The sequence below is a fragment of the Myodes glareolus genome, chromosome 2 (genome assembly GCF_982192425.1).
Source record: "Myodes glareolus chromosome 2, mMyoGla1.1, whole genome shotgun sequence".
Classification (NCBI taxonomy): domain Eukaryota; kingdom Metazoa; phylum Chordata; class Mammalia; order Rodentia; family Cricetidae; genus Myodes; species Myodes glareolus.
In genome coordinates this window covers 63,097,932-63,125,283 of record NC_142027.1, presented here as the reverse complement: position 1 = coordinate 63,125,283, position 27,352 = coordinate 63,097,932, and the positions used below count along the sequence as shown (strand labels likewise).

The 27,352-nt window shown below is 40.8% G+C and overlaps 1 protein-coding gene and 1 pseudogene across 7 annotated transcripts in view; one reads left to right on the top strand and one right to left on the bottom strand.

Moving 5' to 3' along the window:
* Senp7 (SUMO specific peptidase 7) overlaps window positions 1-27,352 on the bottom strand; it is a 115,532-nt gene that overhangs the window by 68,732 nt on the left and 19,448 nt on the right. For 4 of the 7 annotated variants that reach the window (XM_087900824.1, XM_087900825.1, XM_087900830.1 and 1 more), the window contains exons 3-4: window positions 24,623-24,718; window positions 11,653-11,750 (exon numbers count right to left, since the gene is read on the bottom strand). In XM_087900824.1, the coding sequence (XP_087756950.1) occupies window positions 11,653-11,750; window positions 24,623-24,718 (194 nt within the window). The remainder of the gene's footprint in view (window positions 1-11,652; window positions 11,751-24,622; window positions 24,719-27,352) is intronic. The other 3 variants (XM_087900828.1, XM_087900837.1, XM_087900818.1) reach the window with 1 other exon arrangement.
* Window positions 13,932-15,081, top strand: LOC125413153 (large ribosomal subunit protein mL45 pseudogene; annotated as a pseudogene).

The following is a 27,352-nucleotide window of genomic DNA, read 5'->3' as shown; positions in this document are numbered from 1 at the left end:
ACGCAGTTTGAAGGTGAAGCCTAAGTTGTAATGGAGACCCCAGGATATTGGAGATGCCAAAAACATTCAACATCTACTAAGGAAAGCTAAAGGCACAGAAGCCAATCAGTTCGAGACAGGAGCTCTGTATGCTGCAGCAAGCAGAACTGGAGTGTGGGTCTGCCCAAACCCCTTAATGCTGAGATGAATCTAACAGGAGTCCCTGATGCCAGGCATAGAACTGCAACATTTGGCATCTACCCTGCTAGACACACTTGCTTTGATCTGATCTTTCCTTGCTATGACCCCATTCCTCCTTTAGGGAATGAGAATATTTGCTCTGCGCCATTATTACTGAAAAAATGTAATTCAGTTATGACTTTACAGGAGCTCACAGTTAAATTACCTCTGTCTCAAGAAGAAACCTTAGAATGGAGTTCGAACAAGTGAAGGTTATGGTGCTATTTAGAGATAAATGTAATGCAATTCATATTATTAGATGAAAAGGAGATTTTAGGAGTCAAGGGTGGAATAAAATGATTTATAGTGATATGACTTTGATTTATTTTTGTTTATAGGTGTTTTGCTCATATGTATGTCAAAAAAGGGTATCAGATCTCCTGGAACTAGAGTTACAGGTGGTTACAAGCCACCATGTAGGTACTGAGAATTAAATCTGGGTCCTGTGCAAGAACAATAAGTGCCTTAACTGATGAGCCATCCTCCAGCCCTTATAGTGATTTATCTGAATGTCAAACTGACAAGATGTGGAGTTGATTAAATGGTTAAATGTCATGGTCAACTGGGTTTCAAATCACATGGAAACAAAGTTCTGGGTTAATCTATAAGGTTGCTTCCAGAAAGGTACCACCCTGACTGTGGATGGTACCGTGCCACAGGCAGAAGTCCAGGATAGAATAAAAAGGAGAAAGCTAGTTGAGAATCTCATTGTCTCTAGTTGCTTCTTGACCAAAGATTCAGTTTGATAACACTCCTGCTGCCTGGCCTTCCCTGCCATACTAGATTTTGTGGTAGTTTGAATAAGGTTGCCCCCCCCAGGCACATATGTTTGTTTAGTCCCCAGTTGATCTGCTTAGCAGGATTAGGAGGTGTGTCTTTGTTAGAGGAGGTGTGTTGTTAGGGTGGGCTCTGAAGTTTCAAAATCCCATGCCATGCCCAGAGCCTACCCCACCACTCTCTCTGCCTGCTGCCTGAGGATCAGGATAGAAAGCTCTCAGCTACTTCTCCAGCACCATGCCTGCCTGGTTGCGGCCATGATGACAATGGACTAAACCTCTCAAATTGTAAGTAAGTTGTCAATTAATTGCTTCCCTTTCTAACAGTTGCCTTGGTCATGGTGTCTCTTCACAGCAAGTAACTGAAATATCTGAAAAGTTTCTGCACCCCAATAAACTTCTCTATTGACGTAATAATCCAAATCAGACCAAATCAAACCAAATTAGAAAAAGCCCAGGTTTAATGGATACCTACACTCCTGGGTGGCCTTCTAACCCCCAACCCCCACCCCCGAGAAGAGATGGGGAAGAAAGACCAGAAAACCACATGTTTGTTCTCTAGGGTACACTTTATATACCCTGTGGGAGTAGTCTTGAGCGTCTCAGAGGAGGGATCATCATTTGGCAGGCTTTCTCAGAGGTGAAGTCTGGACTGAGGCATCTCCCAGAGGAGAGGGCTTGGGATAGAACTTCCACCCAAACATTCCAGACTCTTTGGATATATGGATGCCAGGGGCTGTGGTGTGGCCTTAACCCAAACAATACTTTGCTTAAATCATGAGAAAAAAAAAAAAACCTTCCTTCCTCAGATTTTCTTAGAAGGAAATTAAGATAATAGTAACAAATAAAATCTTAAAATTCACATGGAAGAAAAAAAACTGAATAGCTAGAGAAATCTTGAGTAAGAAGAGTAAAACTTGAGGTATCACAATGCCTGACTTCAAGATACCAGACTCACAGTAACCAAAATAACATAGGTATTGACATAAAAACAGATCAATGAAACAGAGTAGAATCTTTAAGTAAACTAATCCATCTACAGGAGACTGATTCTTAACCAAGGCACTAAAAACTAACATTAGAGAAAGGGCATCCTCTTCAATAAACTGTCCTGGAAAAACTGGGTATATAAATGTAGATTTCAATTTGACTCCAACTTCCCACATCATACAAACAAAACCAACCTGAAGTAGATAAAAGACACTCAGGCGGTGGTCGCACATGTTTTTAAGCCCAGCACTTGAAAGGCAGAGGCAAGAGGATCTCTACAGAGTGAGTTCTAGGACAGCCAGAGCATCACAGGGAAACCCTGTCTTTAGGGAAAACAAACAAACAAACAAACAAATGAGAAAAGACCTAAATGTAAGGCCTCAACCTATGTAATTAATATGCTACCGGGAAATATTTCAAATCATTGCTACCTTCAGTTTCCCAGATGGACCCTGAGAGACAAAAGAAACTAAAGAGAAAACTGAAAAACCTCCACCCTTACAGGCTAGCTTTCACAGTGCTGAAGGTGCTAAGCTTGTTACCGAAGGGGAAGAGTCATTACCAATCTTACCTAGCTGTTGTTAACCCTGTGGCCTACAATAATAACCAGTCTAGCAAGACACTGGTGCAACATGTCATAGAAGTAATCACCACCTCTGATTCTATTTAAGAATTTAAGATGGAACCCATACCTGGATGCTGCTACTGTGGACAAGAATTTGGGGTTATACAGAATATAGGCAGTAAGAAAGAACCTACTAATACTATTCTGCTAACTGGACGTAGTATTAAATCAATTCCTAATAAGCTACCACTGAACACATAGATCACTGCATCACTCAAGCCTCATCTGAGAGGTTCTTCTTGAAGTAGACGGCAATTACACAGAGACTGCAAATGTTAAGGAGCAGGGAATAAGACCTGTGTGAGCTCAAGCCAGACAAAATCCCAGTGTGGAGAGGATCATGGGGTTCCTCCCCCAGATGAAGAGCTACTAGCACCTGACGGCGAGGCAAATCTAGGCAGGTTGTGGTAACTTTTTAAATGGGGAGAGGTTATGAAAATAAGAAACAAGTGATTCGGATGGTGGTGGTGCACACCTTTAATCCCAGTACTCAGGGAAGTAGAGGTAGAGGCAGGCAGTTCTCTGAGGCCAAGGCCAGCCTGGTCTAGCGGGAAATTTTCAGGATAGTCAGCACTACATAAAACAAACCCCAAAAAAGGAACAAGTGACAAAGGATCTTCATAAGCTTGTCATCAGACTTATCACAGACCAGAGATTAGAACGCAATGGACCCACACCATGAGCATGCTATACCAGAAACACAGACAAACATGTCTGTGTCTTTTACAATGTTAGCATTTACTGGCTAACAATAAATTCACAAAGCTGAGTGGTTTCACTGGCAGCAACTTGCCAGATAATCCCATTTACCTTTGTAATCTGGCTGTGATACATGCAATCTCAATTACTACTATTAACTCTCATATGACACATCACACACACAGTACACGATATATATATGTCTATCAGACATATGCACATACATGGTTTAGACAGAGAAGAGTGCAAAGCCTTGAGAATGACCTGAGAGAAGCATCTATATTGATAAGGTAAGCAATCCAGACCAGTAAGTACCAAGAAGGGGTTGCTGCTGGAGAGCAAAGAAATAAGAGTGCAGCTATGAGGTCAAAGGCCAAACGGGTCTAAGTGTAAGAAACAGAGGACCTGGACGAGGCAAAAGGTGGGCAGGCAGGCAGCAAATAGGCTGAGTCAAGAGCAGAATAAGGTGAGTACAAACGCCAGGGAGAGTCAAATCTGCTCCTAAGGCCTTGATGCACTTCAAGACACATCAGGTATCAGATTACAAATTGGTTGGGGCCATAGCATCCCAGGTTAGGAATCCACCATTTTATGGATCCAGGTGAAGAAATCATACTCCTTCCTCAGTCTGGTATACCTAATAAATCCTTGGGCCTAGTTTCCCTGGTATGACATTAATACACTTATGTGCACCTATTAGTCTCATTTCATCCTGATAAATCTACAAAGTGGCTTCCTTTATTCTCCCAAGCATAAATTATTTATCAGTCTGCTGGACCAGTGGTGCATGACAGATGTGCTTGTGGGTTTATTCAGGAGTTATAGTTACCCTTTTTCCTTACAATTAACTCAAAAGCTGCTTATAAAACAAAGGACAGAATTAAAAAAAAAAAACAGCCTCACACAAAATGAAATAGCATAGACAGATCTATGTACAGACAGATCTCAACACCTTCAAAACACTAAAAGCAGGGAGATACTTTTAACCAAGATTTCCAGGTTCAACAAAACTTTCCCTCCAAATTTATTGAGAAATCAAGACACACATAAACAAAAGCTAAGCAATTTCATTATTACTATACCTGCCTTGTTCAAAAAAACAAAAACAAAAAAAATCAATAAAGTTGTGCAAGGTGAAAGAACACAAAATGTAGAGATAAAATAAGCAAAATTCCTCATCCTCTAATAACTGCCTAGAATCTGACTCCGAGATCTATGAGGAGGCCTTCTACAAACAACCAGAGTCTAACCTTAATGGCCTCTGGCACCTCAGTCCAGAAGACAAGCAGCAATGTCAGATTTACTACCTCAAGGTAGTGATCTGCCCTCTTGAGCTCTATGCAAATAAGGCTGCAAACAAACGGAAGCACGGCCTGGTAATTTCTACCAGTTGTTAGGAGGACTCCACTCAGTCTTTAGCAGGCAATTCATTCCTTTTCATATTCATAACCAACCCCAACACACACCTGTGCACCTTGAAATGCCTACTGCATTTCTCTCCACAGTGTATTTTATTTTTTTTATTTTTTTGAGACAGAATTTTTCTCCATGTAACAGCTCTGACTGTCCTGGAACTCGCTTTGTAGACCAAAGCTGGCCTCGAACTCACAGAAATCCCGTCTCTGCCTCCCAAATGCTGGGATTAAAGGCCTGTGCCACCACCGCCTGGCATTAAAACTTTTATATTGGGGCTGAGAGATGGCTCAGTGAGCACTAGCTGTTCCTTCAGAGGACCCAGGTTCAATTCCCAGCACCCACATGGCAGCTCCTAACTGTCTGCAATTCAAGTTCCAGGGAATCTGACACCCTCACACCAGTGCACATAAAATTAAATAAATTATTAAAAATAATAATAATAACATGATAATAATAAACTTTTATATTATTTTTGGTCTAATAAATATAGAGCTTGGGCTCATCATCCGCTCCACAACTGGAGACAACAACCAAAGACATCAAGAAACAAAGAATCAATAGACAAATATATGAGCAATTACAAAACCAGTTCTGCTATAATAATTTCATACACGTTCTAAGAAAAAAACATTTTTTTCTTCCTTCTTTCTTTCTTTCTTTCTTTCCTTCCTTCCTTCCTTCCTTCCTTTCTTTCTTCCTTTTTCTTTTTCTTTCTGGCTTTGTGAGACAGAGTCTCACTATGTAGCTCTGGCTGTCCAAGAACTCACTAGGCTGGCCTAGAACTCACAGAGATCTGCCTGCTTCTGCCTCCCAAGTGCTGGGATTAAAGGGGTGCACAGGCATGTCCATCCATAAGAAACAATTATATTTCTTTCAAAAATAGTTTATGTTTTGTCAAAACTGAATATGTGATGTGGGGTGTGTCTGTGTGTGTGTGTGTACATGCATGTACAGATAGATTACAGATAGATACCCATGGAAGCCAAAAGAGGGCATCAGATTCCCTGGGGTTGGAATTACAAGTGATAGTAAATTGCCTAATACAAGTGCTAGGAACCCAACCTGGGTCCTCTGCAAGAGCATCAGTGCTCTTACTAATGAACCACATCTCCAGTTCCATAAGGATGGAATTTTGTAATAGAAAAAGTGAAACATGTGGAAACAAAGATGTAAAGAACAAAGTTTTTTTAAGTTACAGAATTAAACTACCATAAATTCAATTTAAATATTATCAATTTAGGATAGTAAATATAATTCACACAGTAACCCTAAGTAAAACAAAGAAATACACTCAAACAGAAATAAGAAAGGGATTATATTATCTAATTAAACAAAACAAACAAAAAAAAAGAAAAAACCAAACAAGTCAGGAAATGACCAGAAAAGCTATACAGGAAAAAAAAAAATCAAACATTAAACAATGACATAAGTAAACTTGTCTCTCAGAGTTGGAGAGATGGCTCATTGGTTAAGAACACTGGCTGCTATTCCAGAGGACCTGAGTTCATTTCTCAGCAATAACATGGTGGCTCACAACCACCTGTAATGAGACCTGGTGCCCTCTTCTGACCTTCAGGGACACTAGTAGGCAGAACACTGTATACATAATAAAAAGAAAGGAAGGGGCCCATAACCATACTGATGAATAGTTTGCATATCACCTTAGAACCTTCATCTGGCGATGGATGGAGACAGAGAGAGAGAGACCCACATTGGAACACTGGACTTAACTCCCTAGGTCCAAATGAGAAGCAGAAGAAGGGAGAACGTGAGCAAGGAAGGCAAGATCAGAGGGAACCTTCATCCGACGATGGATGGAGATTGAGACAGAGACCCACATTGGAGCACTGGACTGAGCCCCCCAAGGTCCAAATGAGGAGTAGAAGGAGGGAGAACATGAACAAGGAAGGCAGGACCATGAGGAGTGCGTTCACCCACTGATACAAGGGGACTGATCTAATGAGAGTTCACCAAGGCCAGCTGGACTGGGACTGAATGAGCACGTGATCCAACCAGATTCTCTGAATGTGGCCGGATTCTCTGAATGTGGCTGGCACGGGGACTGTCTGAGAAGCCATTGATAATGGCACTGGGACTTGTTTCTTCTGCATGTACTGGATTTTTGGGAACCTAGTCTGTTTGGATGCTCACCTCCCTAGATCTGGATGGAGGGGGGAGGAACTTGAACTTCCCACAGGGCAGGAAACCCTGACTGCTCTTAGGGCTGGAGAGGGAGGAGGAGAGGGAGTGGGTGGAGTGGAGGGTATTGGGAGGAGGGGCGGAAGTGGAAACTTTTATAAATTAATAAAAAAAAAGGAAGGAAGGAAGGGAAGGAGGGAGGGAGGGAGGAAGGGAGGGAGAGAGAAAGCTTATCTCAAAAACAATCAAAAGGGTCTCACCTCAGTAACACTCCAGGCACACTCTCCCTGGATACCACATGGAATCAGGTAAAGATTTTCACTCAAATTCCAATTCCCAAGTCTCATCGAGGGCCTTGTAGCAGACCATCTGTGTAGGGAGGAGGATCTTCCCTTTCTTCCTGCATTCCATCTGGACTCCACAGGTCCTCCTTGCAGACCTAGCTGGCCTTCTTCCTGTGGACCCTCTCAATGCTTCCACACTTCTAGTCCATTCCCATTCCTTTCTGTCCACACTCAATACCTAGAAACAAATTTCACCCAGGCCCTCCAGTGACTACATCTGGTTGAAACTCAAAAGTTCTCCTTACCAGGCACCCCACAACCACCACAAGCTCCTAAGATCCAGAGAGGGCAATAGAAACCAAGGAACTTAGGAAAACCCTACAAAGACAAGACCAGATATCAACACCTAGAATTACAATCGTCCTGTAGTAGTCTGAATGTAACTGAACATCCAGAAGATCACAGGACGTGGCACTATTAGGAGACAGACTTTGTTAGAGTAGGTGTGAGCTTATTGAAGGAAGTGTGTCACTGTGGGGATGGGCTTTGTGGTCTCCTTTGCTCAAGCTATGCTCAGTGTGACACACAGTTCAATTCCTGTTGCCTGTGGGCCAAAGATGCAGAACTCTCAGCTCCTTCTCCAGCACCATGTCTGCCTGCATGTCACCATGTCCCACCATGATGATAATGGACTAAACCTCTGAACTGTAAGCCACCCACAATTAAATGTTATCCTTCACCAAAATGTCACAAGAACAATCTCTAGGCAACATCCTAAATTCTCCTCTGAAACATCCTGAGCCAGGCCCCACTGTTCAAATCACTCTCCACTGTCTTCCATGCTGCTCCTACTAGTATGGCCCATTAAGCAGTGCTTAACGTATTCCACTGCTTTTATAACCCAAACTCCCAAGGTCCAAATTCCTCCAACAAAACATGGCCTATCACAGCAATACCCCAGTCCATTGTACCAATTTCTGTCTTAGTTAGGGTTTCTATTACTGTAAAGAGATACTATGACCATGGTAACACTTACAAAGAAAAAAAATTTAACTGTGGGTGGCTTACAGTTTCAGAGACTGAGTCCATTATCATGACAGGATAAGGTAAGACATGTCAGCATGCAGGCAGACATGATGCTGGAAAAGGAGCTGAGAGTTCCACATTTTGGTCTGCAGGCAGCAGAAGCAACTGTCACACTGGGTGTAGCTTGAGTATAGAAGACTTCAAAGCTCGCCACCATAATGATACATTTCTTCCAACAAGGCCATACCTACTCCAAAAAAGTCATACTTTCTAATAGTGCCACACTCTATTAGGGCCATTTTCCTTAAAATTACCACACAGACCACACACAGATTATATGTCCATCAATGGATGAATGGATGAATAAAAAGTGGTATATTAACATAATGCAATATTACTCAAGTGTTAAAAAATAAAATAAAATTCTTAGGTAAATAGATGGAGCTAGAAAAAAAAAATAATCCTGTGTGAAGTAACCTGGACCCAGAAAGAGGGTAAGAGCCAAGGGAATAGAGAACACCAAGGAAAGCAGGCCTTCTAAACACAGCAGGATTGATCACATATGAACTCACAGAGACTGTGGCAGCATGCATGTCCTTCTCTAACCTTCACATGCACTCTCTGACCTCTGCCCTACACACAAATAAATACAAAAAAATTAACTCACATCCAGGCATGGATGCACACCTTTAATCCCAGCATTTGGGAGGAGAGGCAGGAGGACCTGAGTTCAGTGTCAGCCTGGTCTACAGTGCAAGTTTTAGGACAGCAAGGGCTACAAAGAGAAACTCTGTCTCAAAAATAAAAAAAAAAAGGAAGAAAGAAAGAAAGGAAGAGAGAAAGAAAGAAAGAGAGAGAAATTATCATACTATCAAAATGAAGTACATGGTGCATCTAGGGAAGATAGTGGGCTAGAAGCTACCTTTATTTTAGCCATGAAAGGACAGCATAAGAAATAAGAGACTTGCTGGGTGGTGGTAGCGCACACCTTTAATCCCAGCACTCAGGAGGCAGAGGAAGGTAGATCTCTATGAGTTCGAGCCAGCCTAGTCTACAGAGCAAATTCTAGGACAGCCAGGGTTGTTACACAGAGAAACCCTGTCTTGAAAAACCGAAAAAGAAAAAAGAAAAGAAATAACAGACTCTATTCAGAAAGAGAAAAGGAGCTTCAGAAATCCAGAAAGGAAATGAAATATCAGAAAGGTATGGGAAAAAAAAGATAGACAACAATTAGATGAGAAGTAAGGTAAACACAGTGTCATCTGGGCTCCCTGGCAAGGGGAGGGAAGCAGAAATCACCAAAAGTTGAGAGATGGGCAATCCTACTCTCAAGCACATAGCCCTCACAAGTCTCAAACCCAGTGGCAGGTTTTGGTTGAGACAGAGCTCGGACAAAGATAAGTCCCAGTTTTCTACTACCTGATTTGATGACTGCTGCCAGACAGCATCCTGAAAGACAGCCTAGCATGTAAAAACTGTGCTACCATGAGAAAGGTAACAATCACAGAGAGGCAGTTATAGAAGCAGCCGGCCAGGGGTTATCTTATCAACTGAGATTAATTTAATCATGAGGCTGAGGCCAAGAACATATTAAACTCTAGAGCTAACTACTCACTGTTCACTGCCACAGAGTCCAAGAAGTCTGACGTTCCAGGGATGTACCTGAGACCCACATCTGCTATAGGAGGTTTTCAAAGTCCATTGTATGCTGGTTATTATTATGTCAACTTGACTCAAGCTAGAGTTACTGAAGAAGAGGGAGCCTGAATTGAGAAATTATTCCCTAAGGCTGGGCTACAGGCAAGCCTTAGTGATCCACGTGGGAAGCCCCAGGCCACTGTGGGCGGGGCCACGGCTGGACAAGTAGTCTTGGGTTCCATAAGAAAGCAGGCTAAACAACCAGTAAGCAGTACCTACCACTCCACGGCCTCTGCATCAGCCCTTACCTCCAGGTTCCTGCCCTGTTTAGGTTTGTGCCCTGACTTCCTTTAATGATGAACATCAATATGAAAGCACATACCAAACAAGCCCTTTCCTCCTCAAGTTGGCTTTGGTCACAGTGTTCCATTACAGCAACCTATGATGAAGCCTAGTTAGCAACCCTAAGACAAATTATTGGTCCTTTACCAATAATGATTTCAGTGATGTGATTGCTTCCTGACACACTAGGCAAACTCCCTACAACTAAGCATTAGTCACCTTGGGAATATGACCTAGAATATCCCTAGAGAATGAAGAACCTACACAAGAGTTGCTGAGTGATGTACTTTTTAAACCACTGATGACAAATATGAATCAAGAATTACTATCAGGGGCTAGAGAGATGGCTCAGTGGTTAAGAGCACTGACTGCTCTTCCAGAGGACCTGGGTTCAATTCCTAGCACCCACATGGCAGCTCACAACTATCTGTAACTCCAGTTCCAGGGGATCTGGCATCCTCACACAGACATGCAGGCAAAATGCCAATGAACATAAAATTTAAAAAAAAATTATTATCAGCCTATAATCCTTACATTGTCAGCTAAAGCTTATCAAGATGCACAAAACAATTAGCAAAGACAATCAATAATCACAAAAAGTTAAATCTTTTCAGATCAGTACCCTATTTTTTAATTGGGTTAATTAGAGTTTTAGTGTCTAGTTTCTTGAGTTCTTTGTATATTTTGGAGATCAGACCTTTGTCTGATGAAGGGTTGGTGAAGATCTTCTCCCAGTCAGAAGGTAGCCTTTTTGTCTTACTGACAGTGTCCTTTGCTTTACAGAAGCTTCTCAGTTTCAGGAGGTCCCATTTATTCATCGATTCTCTTATTGTCTGTGCTACTGGATGGAGATAGAGATAGAGACCCACATTGGAGCACTGGATTGAGCCCCCAAGGTCCAAATGAGGAGCAGAAGGAGGGAGAACATGAAAAAGGAAGGCAGGACCGTGAGGAATGCGTTCACCCACTGATACATGGGGACTGATCTAATGAGAGCTCACCAAAGCCAGCTGGACTGGGATTGAACGAGCACGTGATCAAATCGGATTCTCTGAATGTGGCTGACATGGGGGCTGACTGAGCAGTCATTGACAATGGCAGTGGGTCTTGTTTCGTCTGCATGTACTGGTTTTTTGGGATCCTAGTCTGTTTGGAAGCTCACCTTCCTAGACCTGGAGGGAGGGGGGAGGAACTTGAACTTCCCACAGGGCAGGAAACCCTGACTGCTCTTAGGACTGGAGAGGGAGGAGGAGAGGGAGTGGGGGGAATGGGAGGGTATTGGGAGAAGGGGAGAAAGTGGAAATTTTTATAAATAAATAAATAAATAAGTAAATTTTAAAAAAAAAAGTTAAAGCTTAGATAGAATCTTTAAAGACATTGAGTTCAAACCCTTCTACCTTAAATGTTAACTGAGTCTCAACAAGCATCAAATAATCATTCCTGTTCACACTGTTTATGCATTGTATCAACCCATCCTACACATAAATACCTATCTTACCTTTCTGGTGATGCCTTAGAAGTGACAGGATGCCCATGGACACCTTTTTTGGTTTTGTGGTCTAGACAGATGACTTTATTTCTTAGGCTTCTTGTCCACTAAGAAAAAAATTGACAAAAATATAATAATGTGATTAAGGGTACTTGTATTTTTACTTAGATATTTAAGACAATCAGTCAAATTCCTTTTTGCTCATTAACTTTTATCTTATGTGTATGAGTGTTTTATCTACATGTGTGTCTGTGAGTCACACTGAGTACGAGGCCTGAGGGGGCCAGAAGACGGTATCAGGTACTCTGGAACTGGAGTTACAAATGGTTGTGAGCTGCCGTGTGGGGCTTAGACTCAAACCTGGGCCCTGGGCAAGAGCATCTAGTACCTTTCACTACCGAGCCAAATCTTCAGCCCCCCAGCCACATTCTTAGTAGTACAGAGAGAAAACTAAATGCAGTCTACAAAATACTGCCTTTTTCCAGGTGTTGAGATACAAATATACTAAAACAATAAGAAAACATTTTAAAATATTAACATTCATCAGAAATCAAGATTGAGATTACAAAACTTAAATAACAATAATAACTGCAGCTGTGTTAGAAGGAAATGGTAGCAGGTTAAGAGAGTAGCTCAGAGGTAAAACACTTGCCTAGCATGCACACGTCGCCTTGTACGCACAAGGCAATGGGTTAGCCTATGTATGTTTTAAGTACTTCATATTGAAATGTGTTATATGATATAGCATAATTATTATAGGCCAGATTAAATAAGAGCTGTGTCTATGAAGTAAATACATTTATAACAATTAGAAAAAATTAAAAGTGAATTTTTTGTGAATTGCTACATGAGAAATAACAAGACCCCTTATCAGGGTTTAGGTTTCTTATGACTAGAAGTTAAAATATAGAAATAGTGGCATATGCCCGTAACTCCAGTACTCAGGAAATGAAGGCAGGAGGATCAGGTCAAGGCACCCCCAGCTACACACTGAGTTAAGAGGTCATCCTAGGATACATGAGACTCTGTTTTAAAAATAAAAGGAAAAAAAGAAATTTAATATATTTTGTGAACCTAAGCACATAAGTTATTTATTCTCTTGGTCTTTGTTTCCTTATTTGAAAATGGGCATAATGATAAGAATAACTACTTTATTCTGTGAATGTGTTCTGAGTCTGGTGGCATAACCTGTAATCCCAGCATTTAAGGAAGTGAAGGCAAGATGGTCACAGGTCTCAGGCCAGCCTAATCACATGATAAGACTATGTTTCCAAACATTTTCTTAAAAGAAGGAGATTCTGAAACATGCTACAATATGAGCAAGTCTTGGCATTAATCTAAGTGAAATAACACAGCAATAAGAAGACAAATATTTGATAGCTCCTGGTGCGGGAGAATTGTCTGTAATCTGTCAATCATATGTTAAATAAATGCTGATTGACCAGGCAGGAAGTATAGGTGGGAAAACCAGACAGGAAGTAGAGGTGATGCAATGAGAACAGGAGAATTCTGGGAAGCAGGAAGCTCCCTCCGCCATTCCTACCTAGACCACTGCAGAAGCAACATGTGAGCTGACAGCTGAAAAAGGTACCAAGCCATATGGCTAACATAGACAAAAATAATTGGTTAATATAAGCTATAAGAGTTAACAAGAGGGGCTGGAGAGATGGCTCAGAGGTTAAGAGCATTGCCTGCACTTCCAAAGGTCCTGAGTTCAATTCCCAGCAACCACATGGTGGCTCACAACCACCTGTAATAGGGTCTGGTGCCCTCTTCTGGCCTGCAGGCATACACACAGACAGAATATTGTATACATAATAAATAAATAAATATTTTTAAAAAAAAGAGTTAACAAGAAGCCAGAACTAATGGGCCAATCAGTTTATAATTTTATGGAGTCCTGTGTGTGATTTTCTTTGGGACTTGCCGGCTGTGGAGTACCGGGCAGGACAGAAACCCCAACAAGCCGGCCCTCATGTTACAAGTTCCATTCAAATAACATACTAATTGTAACCAAATTTATAGACAGAGGAGTGAGACTGAGGTGAGACAGTAAGAAACTATTTTTTAGGATTTATTTATTTTATGTACACTGGTGTTTTGCCTGCATGTAAGTCTGTCTGTGTGAGGGGGTCAGACTCTCTGGAAATGAAGTTACAGACAGTTTTGTGCTGCCATGTGGGCACTGGGAATTGAACTTGAGTCCTCTGGAAAATCAGCCAGTACTTTTAACCTTTGAGTCATCTCTCCAGCCCAAGGAACTATTATTTAATGGGTACACTATTTCATTTTTCAGGATGGATGGTCTTGATAGTTGAATAACAACAAAAATGTATGAAATGTCACTAAACTCTTAAAATGATTACAGGGGCATAAAAATGGCAACCCCTCCCCCCATGGTTTGGGGGTTGTCCTGCTTATCTAGAGCTTTAGGGCGATGATTCTGGCAGCCAGTTCTGGTGACTCAGTCCACAGCTGTGGTTCCAAAGGGAACCAGAAACATTTCACAACCCTACCCAAATACAGAGCAGCTGCTTTGGGATAAGCCAGGAAAGCAGGGCTGGATATGCCTCAGGACTACCAGAACCATCCTATACATAAGACCTATACAGCTGGTGTCTTTGGTTGCCACGCTCCCCCGAAGGTAATGCCTGAGTGTCATCTCTTTCAAAGGAAAGACTAACACAGAGAACTGAGCAATTAAAGAAGAATATGGCATCACAATTGCCAATCTGAAAGATAAAAGAATTCGACACTAATTTTAAAACAACGGATATCTCTGGAAAACCTAAGGATATTGTCACTGAAGCTGACCTTTGTCTAAACAACTTGGACCATGACCAGCTTTGTAACTCAGTAACGTAATACTTTTCTAAACATGGTCTGGGACCTGAAATATAAAATTCTCCATTGGAGCTTTATGGAATCTTTAGAGCCAGCCCAGGTGGTTCAAGTTTGATGCTCAAGCCTGGAGAACCAAAGCCATGTGTAATGGTCAGGTCACCATACACCTGCACACAAGCAGCCTCTGGCCATCTATAATCTACTTGGCAGGCTGATGTATGGACAAGGGGTGCTCAAGACTGTCCTGAAGTGTGTTGTGTTTGAACCTGCACAACAAGACTGTGCTTCTACGGGCATCCCCTCAGCAGCCTGTCCTCAAGACACTGGTGATTCCTGGCCCTTAGCTGAAACTATGGGAGGACTATGAAGAAAACACAAGGAGAGGCCTCAGCTAGCTTGATGGCAAAAATGATTCCTAAAGAGTACTCAGGTGATAGGGCCTCTAGACGCTACAAAGGCACTCAGCCCTGTAAATCTCCCGTGCTCTCTCCTGCCCTACCTCGGCCTTTCCAGAAAACCCACCCTCACAGCCATGGCTGGTGTCTAGGCCCAGGTGGTGGCTGGGATACCCAGAATGGGCCACTTTCTTCTTAAAACCATCTGTTTAGCTTCTGAGTCTAGTTGAAAAGCGGTTGTGTAAGAGAGCAAACATTTGCTACCATGTTATCTCACTGTGGGCACTGTGGGGACAGACTGATGACACTCTTTTCTGCTAATCGTGGGGTAGGGATCACCAGGCGATGCTGGCACATGCCTTTAATCCCAGTACTCAGGAGGCAGGGGCAGATTAAGCTCGGAGTCCCGGACCCACCTGGTCTACAGAATGAGTTCCAGGACAGATAGAGCAGCACAGGGAAATCTTGTCTCAAAAAAACCAATAAATAAATAAATAAATATAAAAAGACAAAATAGAATGCTATCAAAGTGTTGATCAAAAAATGATTAATGGCTGGGGAGATGGAATAGTGAATAAAGGCTTTTGCCACTAAGCCTTTCAAACAAAGTTCAGTCCCTGGGACCCACATGGTATGCGAGAAATGACTGCCACAAGTTTTCCTCTGACACCGATATGCATGCTGAGCATATTCACACACATAAAATATATAGGACACATGTGTGTGCACACTAAACATACAAGTGTTATTTTAAATTTTTAATAATAAAAACATCTCTAAAAAGATCTCTATTTAAGATCCATGAGACACTGTGAAAAGATCAAATCTACAAATAATTAGCATAGAAGAATTTCATACTAACAGCTAGAAAACATTTTTAAATAAAATCATAGTAGAAAAGTAGTTAAATCTAGAGGAAAGGTGGCCACCTAAGTACAGAAGGCATTTAGAACACAAAACAGACAAGAAGGAAGATGTCATATCTAGTCAAAACATTTCATACACAGAATAAAAAAATACGAAATCTACAAAAGAAAAAAATATCCAAGTAACTCAGAAAATAATATCAACAACTGACAAATGGGATCTCATGAAATTAAAAAGCTTCTTTGAAGTCAAGGAAATTTGTAACTTTTGTGAGTTTCAGATGTACTCTGATCACATTTATCCCAGCTTCCCTACCCACCCAGCTTCCCTACCCACTCAACTTTATCTCTTTTTTTAAAAAAACCTTCAAGACCAGTTTGTGCTGCCCAAATATTCTTGAATGCTTTCCAGTGGAACATGGTCAATTTCCTAAAAGCTAGACTATTAGCAAAAACCTAATAGTCTCCGTCTTCCAGCAGCTAACCGTTCCCAAAAGCTCCACAGCTAGGGGTAGGACTGTGTGCCCAACTCCTCTGTCCATGCTGGCATTTGGTCTGGTTTGGGCCTGCATGCTGCCATAACCACTGTGAGCTCCTGTGTGCAGCTGCCCTGCTCTGCCAACAAGATAATGTCTCCTTGTAGTCATTTCACCACCTCTGGCTTTCTACCCCCTTTCCAGAATGATCCCTGGGCCTTGGAGTTTTGCAATACATCTGTTCCCTTAGGCTAAGCAATCACTGCTGGCACTGCCATTGCTCGTGGTTATCCTCCAGACTCCACGCTAACACCTAGTACTGAAGACACCACACGACTGAATCCCAGAAAATGGCAGAATCAAGCTGGTACCGACCTGAACACTTCATCCCTTCCTATCCAGCTTTCATAGTGCTGGACAGTGCTATGCACACTATCGGAAGAAACGGGAATCATCAGTCTTAGCCACCATGCAACAGACTTCCCTACACTATCCTGCTGTGGGAACTCTGTTCCCAGACATCCCCACTGGTGCAATAGTGGCATGAACATCATGGGAGCAATCAACTGCTTTTTTGTTTCCTATTTTTTGTTTGTTTGGAGACGGGGTTTCCCTTCATAGCCCTTTGTTCAAACATAAAAATCCATGAAGTTCCCTGGTAGTCTAGTGATTAGGAGTCGGTGCTCTCATCACTGTGGCACAGGTTCGATTTCCAGTCAGGGAGCCTCTCTTCCTATCCCACCCCACCCCCCAAAAAATCAGTGAAGTCATGTCATTTGAAGCAAAATGGATGCAACCTAATAGTCATATTAAGGAAATTGTCACTCTCAGAAAGACAAAAATAATATACTTTTATTCATGTTTCTACTCACTCCTAGATGGATGTTATGGATCTTGCTCTGTAGACCAGGCTGGCCTAGATAATCACTTTCTAATGGACTTTAAATCTCACACCACAGGATGAAACTCATACCTGGCACCATTATAAGGCCAAGCTATAGCCAGACACATCATAGGCACCTACTACTATTATGCTATTCCATGGGCACAGCGATTAACCACTCCTAATGACTCACCTTGATACTAATAGATAGATACTACCTCTCAGCCTCATCTGACAAGCTTCTATCTGCAGTAGATGTGGGTAACACAGAGACCCACGACTGACATGGGGCAAAGAATAAGATATTCAGATGCCAAGGAAATTTTTATTCAAGTAAAGAATCTACAGAATGGAAGAAAACATTAGCTAGTTATATATCTAATAAAAGAATAAAATCTAAAATATACAAAGATCTCCAAACATTAAACAACAAGGAATCAAATAACTCAGCTGGGCAAAGTAGTTCGGTCTTTAATCCCAGCAGTTAGGAAGCAGAGGCAGGTAACTCTCTGTAAATCTGAAGCCAACCTGGTCTACATACCAAGTTCTAGATCAGCCAAGGCTACATGGTGATATCCTATCTAAATAAAATATCAAATAACTCAGTTAATAAATGGACTGATGAAATATAAAGTTCTCAAAAGATAAAATGCAAATGGCTAGTAGTCACATGAAAAAATGTTTATAGTCACTAGCTATCAATCCAAATTAAAGCTCACTGAGATTCCATTTTACCCTAATCAGAATGGCAGTAATTAGTCAAACAAAGAGCAACGACTGCAAGCAAAGAGCAAAGATGTGGACAGAGATAATCTAGCAACTCTGGAAATCAGCATAGAACTACCATATGGCCCAGCTACACCACACCCCTCGGAATTTACAAAAGGACCCGAAGTCAACATATCACCAAAATACTGGCAATGTTTACTGCAGCACTGTTCACAACAGCTAAGTTATAAAACCAACCTCAGTGGCAACAACAGAGAAGTGGCTAAGGAAAATGGTGTATATAAAACAGTAATGCTTTGTTCAAACATAAAAATCCATGAAATTCCCTGGTAGTCTAGTGATTAGGAGTCAGTGCTCTCATCACTGTGGCACAGGTTCGATTTCCAGTCAGGGAGCCTCTCTTCCTATCCCACCCCCAACCCCCAAAAAAATCAGTGAAGTCATGTCATTTGAAGCGAAATGGATGCAACCTAATAGTCATATTAAGGAAATTAAGTCACTCTCAGAAAGACAAAAATAATATACTTTTATTCATGTTTCTACTCACTCCTAGATATACAAAAATCATGTACAGGAAAGTTGAAGTGAAACTGTCTAGGGGAACAAAGGGAATCAAGGGAAGAGTGAGGGGAGAAGGATGAGTATGTAGGAGAATATGCTCAACATACAATGTATCTTTGAATAAAAATGTACTTGTATAAAAAGATAATAGAGAAGCTATATGAGTTTACCAGGCAATTTTCTTAATATAATATATATTTTTTGTTTGCTTGCTTGTTTGTTTTTGTTTTTTGAGACAGGGCCTCTTTGTGTAGCTTTGAAGCCTGTCCTGGAACTAGACCAGGCTTGCCATGAACTCAGAGAAATCCTCCTGCCTCTGCCTCCCCAGTGCTAGGATTAAAGGAGTGTGCCACCACCACCTAGCTGTATTTTTAATTATGTGTCTCTGTGTGGGTATATTCATGTTAGTGCAGGCACCCACGGAAGACAAAGGCATCAGTTTCCCTGAAACAAGAGTTATAAGGGGTTGTTAGCCACCTGATGTTGGGTGGTAGGAACAGAACTCGGGTCCTACAAAAATAGTACACATCTTAAATGATCTTTCCTATACAATTTTAATGGCAGAAATGTTTCTTAATATCATTTTAATACTGTAAACTAGGCAAGGTGGCTCACATCCGTAATCTAGTTAATTATTCAGGAGTCTGAGGCAAAATGATTACTACAAGTTCCAGGCCAGTATGGACTACATAGTGAGTTCTAGGCTACCCTGAGCTACAGCAAGAGATTGTATTTAAAAGAGGGGGGAACTGAACTCAAGGTACAGCAGGCTGTTGAGATGGCTCTGTGAGTAATAGCACTTGCTGCACTAGCTTGGTATCCTCAGTTCAATCCCCAGAACCTTCATTAAAGTAGAAGCACAGACTCCACCCACAAAGCTGTCCTCCAACATCTGCACACTCTAGCACTTGCAAGACCCACCATAGACACACAAACACAGAAAAAAAATAATCTTTTTTTTTTATTCAAAGTAGAATTTTAAGTGATGGCTAATTTTGTAAAAGCAAACTAGAAAACTAGCACTTCTTCCCAAGCTGAGCCAAACAAATGGGTCCTACAAAGGAACGTAACAAGAAGGCGACTATGCCATGAGGAGGGGGCGAAACTGAAGCGACACCATCATCACTTCTTTTAGACATTCAGAGAGACCTAGAAATTTGTCATGGAGAAGAGGGGGATGCCAGATGTACACAGTGCCAATAGGCTTAACAAATGAATATGGGCTACAGTGAGCCACTATCAAAGTAAAACAAACAAGATTCCTTTTCGGCCTTTCAAACTGGCAACCATTTCCCTGTGATTGTACTTACTACTTTGTGTGCCTGACAAAACAACTTAAAGACAGGAATTCCTTCTTTTTATTTAGGTTCCAAAGTGTCAGGGCAGGGCAGGTGTAGTGGAAAAGAACAAAAGCCAGGGGGACGTGCAGCCTCCCAGGAAAGGTCACCAGCGACCTACTTTCTCCAACCAACCCCCTTACTTTTCACTATCTCCCAGAATGCCACCAAACTATGACTCCATCAGGTCACTAATCCATTTCCTAATCCTTGTGATAGGTCATTGGCAACTCCCTCACACAACCCGAGAAGTGCGCTTTTCAAATCTCCTTAGCAGTTCTCAATCAAGTCAGCCTGACCACCAAAATCAGCCAATATTGTCATGGTACTCAGTGCTGTTAAGTTTGTAGAGAAATTAATGCTCTCACTGGTGGGAACATAAACTGGTCCAAATTTCCTGTGAGACCATTTGGTAATATTAATTGAAATTTAATATAATTTCCTAAAAGGTCCCACTTAAAAAATGGCTCTTCATGTTTCATACATATACATGATGCTTGCTGCAGCAGTATTTCATACATTGAGGTTCTATAGAATCATCAAAAAAAATACATGTAGACATCAAAACGGTAATCTCAAACAAGAAAAAAAAAATGAGGTCAGCAGTTACCAGCCCCTGTGAAGGGCATGGGAGATGGAGCAATAGATGTTAGTAGGATGCAGTTCAGCATTGAGAGACTGAATGTTCAATAGCATACAATGACATCTATGGTTGACAACAATTAGTTGAATATTTCAATTAACTGGGCTCATAGATGGGTTTTTTTGGTTTGGTTTGGCTTGTTTGGCTCCTTTTGGTTTTTTGAGACAGGGTCTCACTATGTAGCCTTAGCTGTCCTGGAACTCACTCTGTAGACCAGGCTGGCCTTGAACTCACAGAGATCCACCTAGCTCTGCTTTCCAAATGCTGGGATTAACAGCATGAATCACTATGGCTGGTGTAGATGGGATTTTTAACATTCTCAACACAAAGAAGCATGGTTGAGGTAAAAGACAGGCATAATCTAATTAATTATAAACATGTATGAAAAGCCAGAAATTATCTTATAAATACGTGTAATTCTTGTGTACCAATAAAAAACAAAATATATGGAAAGGCTTGTATGAAAGTTCACCATGTAAAGCACTCACTGGACAAGCTGGACAAGCTGAGCTTAGTCCATAAAATCTATAATAGAAACGAGTCAGGCAGTGGTGGCGCACGTCTTTAATCCCAGCACTCTGGAGGCAGAGGCAGGTAGACCTCTGCCGAGTTCGAGGCCAGCATGGTCTACAGAACGAGTTCCAAGACAGCCAAGAATTATTACACAGAGGAAAGCCTATCTGGAAAAAACAAAACAAAACCTATAATAGAAACAGAGAACTGAGCCCTGAGAATTGTCCTCTGACCTCCACAATTGCACCGTAATAATATGCATACTTATAAACACAAATAAAAAATTCTATATGTATTAAAATAAAGGTTTAAAAAGTAGATTTATGTGTGTTAAAATGGGTAAAATTCTGTCAATAGCTGAAGTCAAGCATGTAGCAGGGGAATCCCAGTTACTAAGACAGTCTCTAGAGCGAGGTGTGGTGGTACACACCTTTAATCCCTAGCACTTGTGAGTTAGAGGCCAGCTTGGTCTATACAGTGAGTTCCAGGACAGCCAGATCTTCATAGAGAGACTGTCTCAACAACAACAAAGCCAGTCCCCACAAAAATTATAGCTTGAAGCCCTACCATCTAGAATTATTATATATAAAACCAAGTCTTTTAAAATGTAACTAATGTTGGGTGATTATCCTTTGAGACGCCTACAGCCATATTCTCAAGTATATCTACTTCCTTCCTGAACATCTTTCTCTTACCCCTACTCCTTAAAATTTCATAATAAATTCTGACTCTGTTTCAAAAATAATTGATGGAGGAGGGTTATCTGTCTATTGTGTTATTTTCACTGGTCAATAAAGAGACTGCCTTGGCCCTCTGATAGGACAGAAAATTAGGTAGGCGGAGTAAACAGAACAGAATGCTGGGAAGAGGGCAATGAGGCAGAAGCCATGGAGCCAGCCACCAGGTCAGACATGCTGAATCTTTTCCGGTAAGCCACCACCTCGTGGTGCTACAGATTATTAGAAATGGGTTAATATCAAGATATGAGAGTTAGTCAGTAACTAACTCTCTAGAGATAATGGGCCAGGCAGTGCTTAAATGAATACAATTTGTGTGTTGTTATTTCTGGGACTAAGCTAGCCGTGTGGGAGCCGGGCAGGACGAAAAGCAGGCCTGCCCGCAGCTCCTCACTACAAATAATAATAATAATAATTAAGGTTAAATTAAGGTTGTACAGCTGGAACTCTAAACCAATCTGATTGGTGCTTGTATTTAAAAAAAAAAAAACTAGCTTCAAGTTTGCATACTGCAGTGGTGGAAATGAGAATGGCCCCCATAGGCTCGCATATTTGAAAGCCTGGTAAGCGAGGAACTGTTTGAAAGAATTACACGGATTAGGAGGTGTGGCCTGGTTGGAGGAAGTATGTCACTCTGGGTAGCTTTTAAGGTTTCACAACAGGCCAAGACTCTATCTGCCTCTCTTGGCCTGTGGATCAGGATGTAGCTCTCAGCTACTACTCCAGTACCATGCATGAAGTTATGATCCCTGCTCCCTGCCACAATGATAAGGGATAATAGACTCTACCTCTAAAACTTGCCCTGTAAGCAAGCTCCCAGTTAAATGCTTTCTTTCCTAAGACACAAAACAACAGTGACTAAGACAGGTGCTCAAGAGGCAGTGTCGGGAACCGTAAGACAGCTGTGCACACGGAAGGAAAGAGGGCTCAAGTACAGCTTAAGTAAACGCCATCACCATTATCTTTCACTTCCAGACTCACCATTGTGAGAAAAGAATTTCTCGTGCTTAAACCATCCAGTCTGTAGCACTATGGTAGCCCGAGAACTAAAATAGCTACAAATAAGTAAACTAGAATCTGAGAAAAATACTATTTTTAAAAACTCAAGTTTGGGGCAGTGGGGGCGCATACCTGTAATCCCAGCACTTGGGAGGCAGGGGCAGGAAGATCTATGTGAGTTTGAGGCCAGCCTGGTCTACAGAGCGAGTTCCAGGACAGGCACCAAAGCTACATAGAGAAACTCTGTCTCAAAAAAACAAACAAACAAACAAACAAAACACAAAAACAAACAAATAAGCAAAAAGTTTAAAAAAAATCAAGTTTGGCCTGGTGGTTCAAGTCTATAACCACAGTCGATTAGAAAGCTGAGATAGGAAGATCAAGAATCTAAGGCTTGTCTGGAGGACCACAGTGGGAGCTCAAGCCTAGGTGACTTAGCAAGCGCATGTCTTAAATTTTTTAAAGTTAAGAAAAAGACTGAGGTGTATTTTAGTGATAGAACACTTGTCTAGAAAATGCAAGGTCCTAGGTTCAAGCGTCACTACAAAAAAAAGAACAAAAGAAAAGCAATCATAAGTTACTTCAAGCAAAATAAAATAATTAGTTGTACCTTTTTTAAAATGACCAGAGAACTGGAGAGACAGTTCAGTAGATAAAGAGCCTGCCTTGCAAACACTAGGACCACAGTTCAGTGTCAGAACCCACATTTTCAAGGAGGGGTGGTGGCATGTATTTGCAATCCTGGTACTAGAGGATTACTGGGGGTCCCTAGGCATCCAGCCTAACCTGCTTGCTGAGTTCCAGACCAGTGAGTGATCCTGTCTTTTTAAAAAGAGGTAAGAACCACCTGAGGAAGAACAAATCAAGGCATCATCTAGCCTCTGCATACACAAATATCCATACCTACACACATATTAACACGAGGCACATACTCATACAGCAAAACAAAGCATGGTAGCAGTATTTAGAAGGTTGAAACAAGAAGTTTAAGAATGTAAAACAAGCCTGGGTTACTTTGTGAGACTGTCTCAGAAAGGAAAGAGAAGTGTTAAGCTAGGTGCAGTAGTGCATGTATGTAGTCCCAGATATAGGATGCTGAGGGAGGGGGACCCCAATCCAGGCAACATCGCCAGACCCCATCTCAAGCAGCAAAAATAACAAAATGCTAATACTAATTATCAGAACCCTACACCAATAACTAATTATGGTAATTAAAATATAGGTGTATACTCATAATCTTCTCTTAAAACATTTCTTTCTTTTTAGGTTTTAACCAATATATATATTATATATTGAGAGAGAGATACATATAGTTTATATTCACGTATGTCTGTGCACCAAGTACATGCCTAATGATTGCAGAGGTGAGAAAAGGGCATCAGGTCATATAGGTGCTGGGAACTGAACCTGAGTCCTCTAGAAGAGTAACTAGTGTTTTCAACCTCTGAGCTACCGCTTCAGCCCCCAGAGTATCTTCTAAAACACAGCTATAGCACCAATGAAGAGATACCCTCTTGCGAAGTATGGTGGTGCACACCTTTAATCCCAGCACTCAGCAGGCAGAGGCAGGTGATCTCTGAGTTTAAGAGCAGTGTGTTCTACAGATCGAGTTCCAGGACAGTCAGGACTACACAGAGAAATATGTCTCAAAAAGCAAAAAAGAAAAGAAAAATAAAGGAGATACTCTCTCAAACAAATTAATTTTAAAAAATTAGGAAAGAACAAATAATTTTATAAACCTAAAATTTTAGTGACCTTAAAATGATTTATTTTATAAAATGAGATTTAATTTCATAAATCAGTCATGCATAAGGTATACTTAAAACTGAAGACCAAAGATCCTAATCTCTAAGTTCTATTCTAACATATATTAGAAATAAGCTACAATAAATCTTTACATAGAAAATCAAAAGCAACACATAAGAAAATAAAAATTTATTTACTAAAATATTTTACACATATCAAATAAAACAATATATTTTAAACATGAATTTACCCCCTTGGGGAGCTTCCAGCATTCTGAGCCTCTGAGTTTGGACAATGGTGACTGAGCAAGAACATCCTCTGACTTTACAGCTAACAACTTTGTTATCTGAAACCAGGACAAGAAAACAATTAGTTTAACTGAAATGTATAGAGGAACTGAATCAACTAACAGAGGCATTGTCTATTGCTCTACATAAATATTCTAATAGTTTTAAAGATTTCAATTATATTCTTAATTTATAAGCTATTAAGTCCAGTTGTATTAAAAATATCTTCTCATGAACAAAATAATTAGGTAAATGCAGGATCATACTAGCTAGCCAGGTGGTGGTGGAATATGCCTTTCATCCCAGCATTCGGGAGACAGAGGTTGGTGGATCTTTGTGAGTTTGAGGCCAGCCTGGTCTACATAGTGAGTTCCAGGACAGCCAGGGCTACACAGAGAAACCCTGTCTTGAAAAGAATCACACTAACTTCCAAAATACTATTCTCTTGCCTGGTCTCTTCCCCTTCTAATCTAAAATGCAAGCTACAGTTACGGAACACACAATGGTACTCATGACTATAATACCCAAAATAGAACAAAGGCATTCATCACTTATAAGTAAAACTCTACATTCACAGCTGTTTCACATCACCCACAGATTTCAAACTCTGTAACTCAACTTTAGGGAGTTGCTAAGCTTCCTTTACACATATTGCATTATTTGATATCTCTAGATGTTTTTATATAGTATTTCTTCAATCTAGGTTGTTCTTCCTCGTATTTCTTTTTATGAAATACTCTGGACTTGTCTGAAAGCTATCTTCATAAGCATCATCTTTACTTGAAGCCACATCCTTCTCTGTATGTTAGCGTTTAGCACGTTTATTTTAAATTATTTATATTACTCATATTGTATCAGTATCAGTTATTTGTCTATATAGCTGTCTTCTTCAAAATGCATAATCCTCCTAAACTGAGGATCCTGGTCATTCATTTTCCTTCTTTTCTGTCTTTTTTTTTTTTTTTGAAAGGGTCTTTCTATGTAGCCCCAGCTGGCCTGGAACTTACTACGCAAACCAGGCTGGCCTTAAACTTGTAGCAATCCTCCTGTCTCTGCCTACCACAAGATGGTATATATAACTCATAATAGCTAAACTTTAAAAATGAATGCATGAAATATAACAAGTTAGAAATCATTCAGTAATAGAGTACCAGTATAGCATGTACATAAGGCCCTAGGTTCAATTACCAACACCCTCCTCCTCAAAAAGCACTAATATCAACTATATCCTTTCATCCACAAGTGTTTCTATGAGAAGAAAGCCTAAGTCAGGAGGACAGAATAAATTTGAAAAAAAAAAAGTATACCTCAACTTCTACATCACAGCTTACATCAGTAAGGGATAGCTAATCTTCCTGAGCACCAGTAACTTCCTATTTATTGCTTTTCTGTATTAAAAAGTATTTCTTTGTAATTCTTCACTTGCAAAAAAAAAAAATAGTACCTCTAAAGCATTTAATTCAATTCTGTATACTGTCAAGGATCAAACTCAGGGAAGGCCTCGTGCAGGAGAGACAATTACTCTATTACTAACTAAGCCATATCTCTACCCCTTTTGTTAATTCATTAATTTGAAGCAAGGTCTTACTAAGTTGCATAGGTTGAAACTGAACTCACTCAGTAGCACAGGCAGGTATTAAATTGTCTATGTTTCTGCCTTCACTTCCTGGGGAGCTGGGACTACAGGTCAGCTCCTCCGGGCCTAGCTCTTTGTATTTTCAATCAGGAAATGACAAGAGTAAGACAAAGGCTTCAGGCTGCTCAAATCCATGGATCCTCTCTTATTTAGGTTATACATACTGCATTTTCCAAGAATAGCCCTATCAACATTCCCACACCACATGGTCATCTTATATTTTGATACCAATAACCCTGAAACATCAAAATCATATTCCTTCCATTTGACTATGACTTCCAAAGCTAATGTATAAATTCAGTACTGTGGCTAGGCATAGTAGTTCGCCCCATAATCCCAAAACTGGATTGGAGGCTGCGACAAGAGGATCTTGAATCACAGCTAGTCTTGGTTATATAGTTAGGACCTGTCTCAAAAACCAAACAAAATAAAATGGCAATATAGTTTCAGCATAGTTCAGAAACACCCTCTCTATGTTTCCTTCCCCTTCTGTCTCTACTGCTCAGAACACAAACACTGGAAGGGAGTCCAGATTTTTCTTTTAAATTTGGCTGCCCTGAAACTCCTGAACTTTAAAGATTTCGTGAAAAGACTGAAACAAAAGTAATAAATAAAAATATACACCACGATGTTTGAATATAGCTATCTAGGGATACAGCTCAGTAGGTAGAGTATTGGCTTTACTGGATGAAGTCCTAGGTGGAGTTCCCTGCACTGTATAAACCAGATTGTGCACACCTGTAATCCCAGCACTCAGGAATGAGAGACAGGAAGCTCAAAGTTCAAAATCATCTTCTGCTACATAGAAGTCTGAGGCTAGCCTAGACTACAGGAGACTGCCGTTATCCGTAAGGCAAGAGAAGGATGTTTGGGGGTCAGCAAGACAGCTCAGTGTACAAGTACTTGCTACATAACATGGATGGCCTGAGCTCACTCCTAGATCCCACTGTGGACAGAGAGAACTAACTCTCCAAAGTTGGTCTTACCGTCACTCATGTGCCAGAGCTCATACACACATCATATACAGGAAGCCCACACAATAATAAAGTGATTTTTA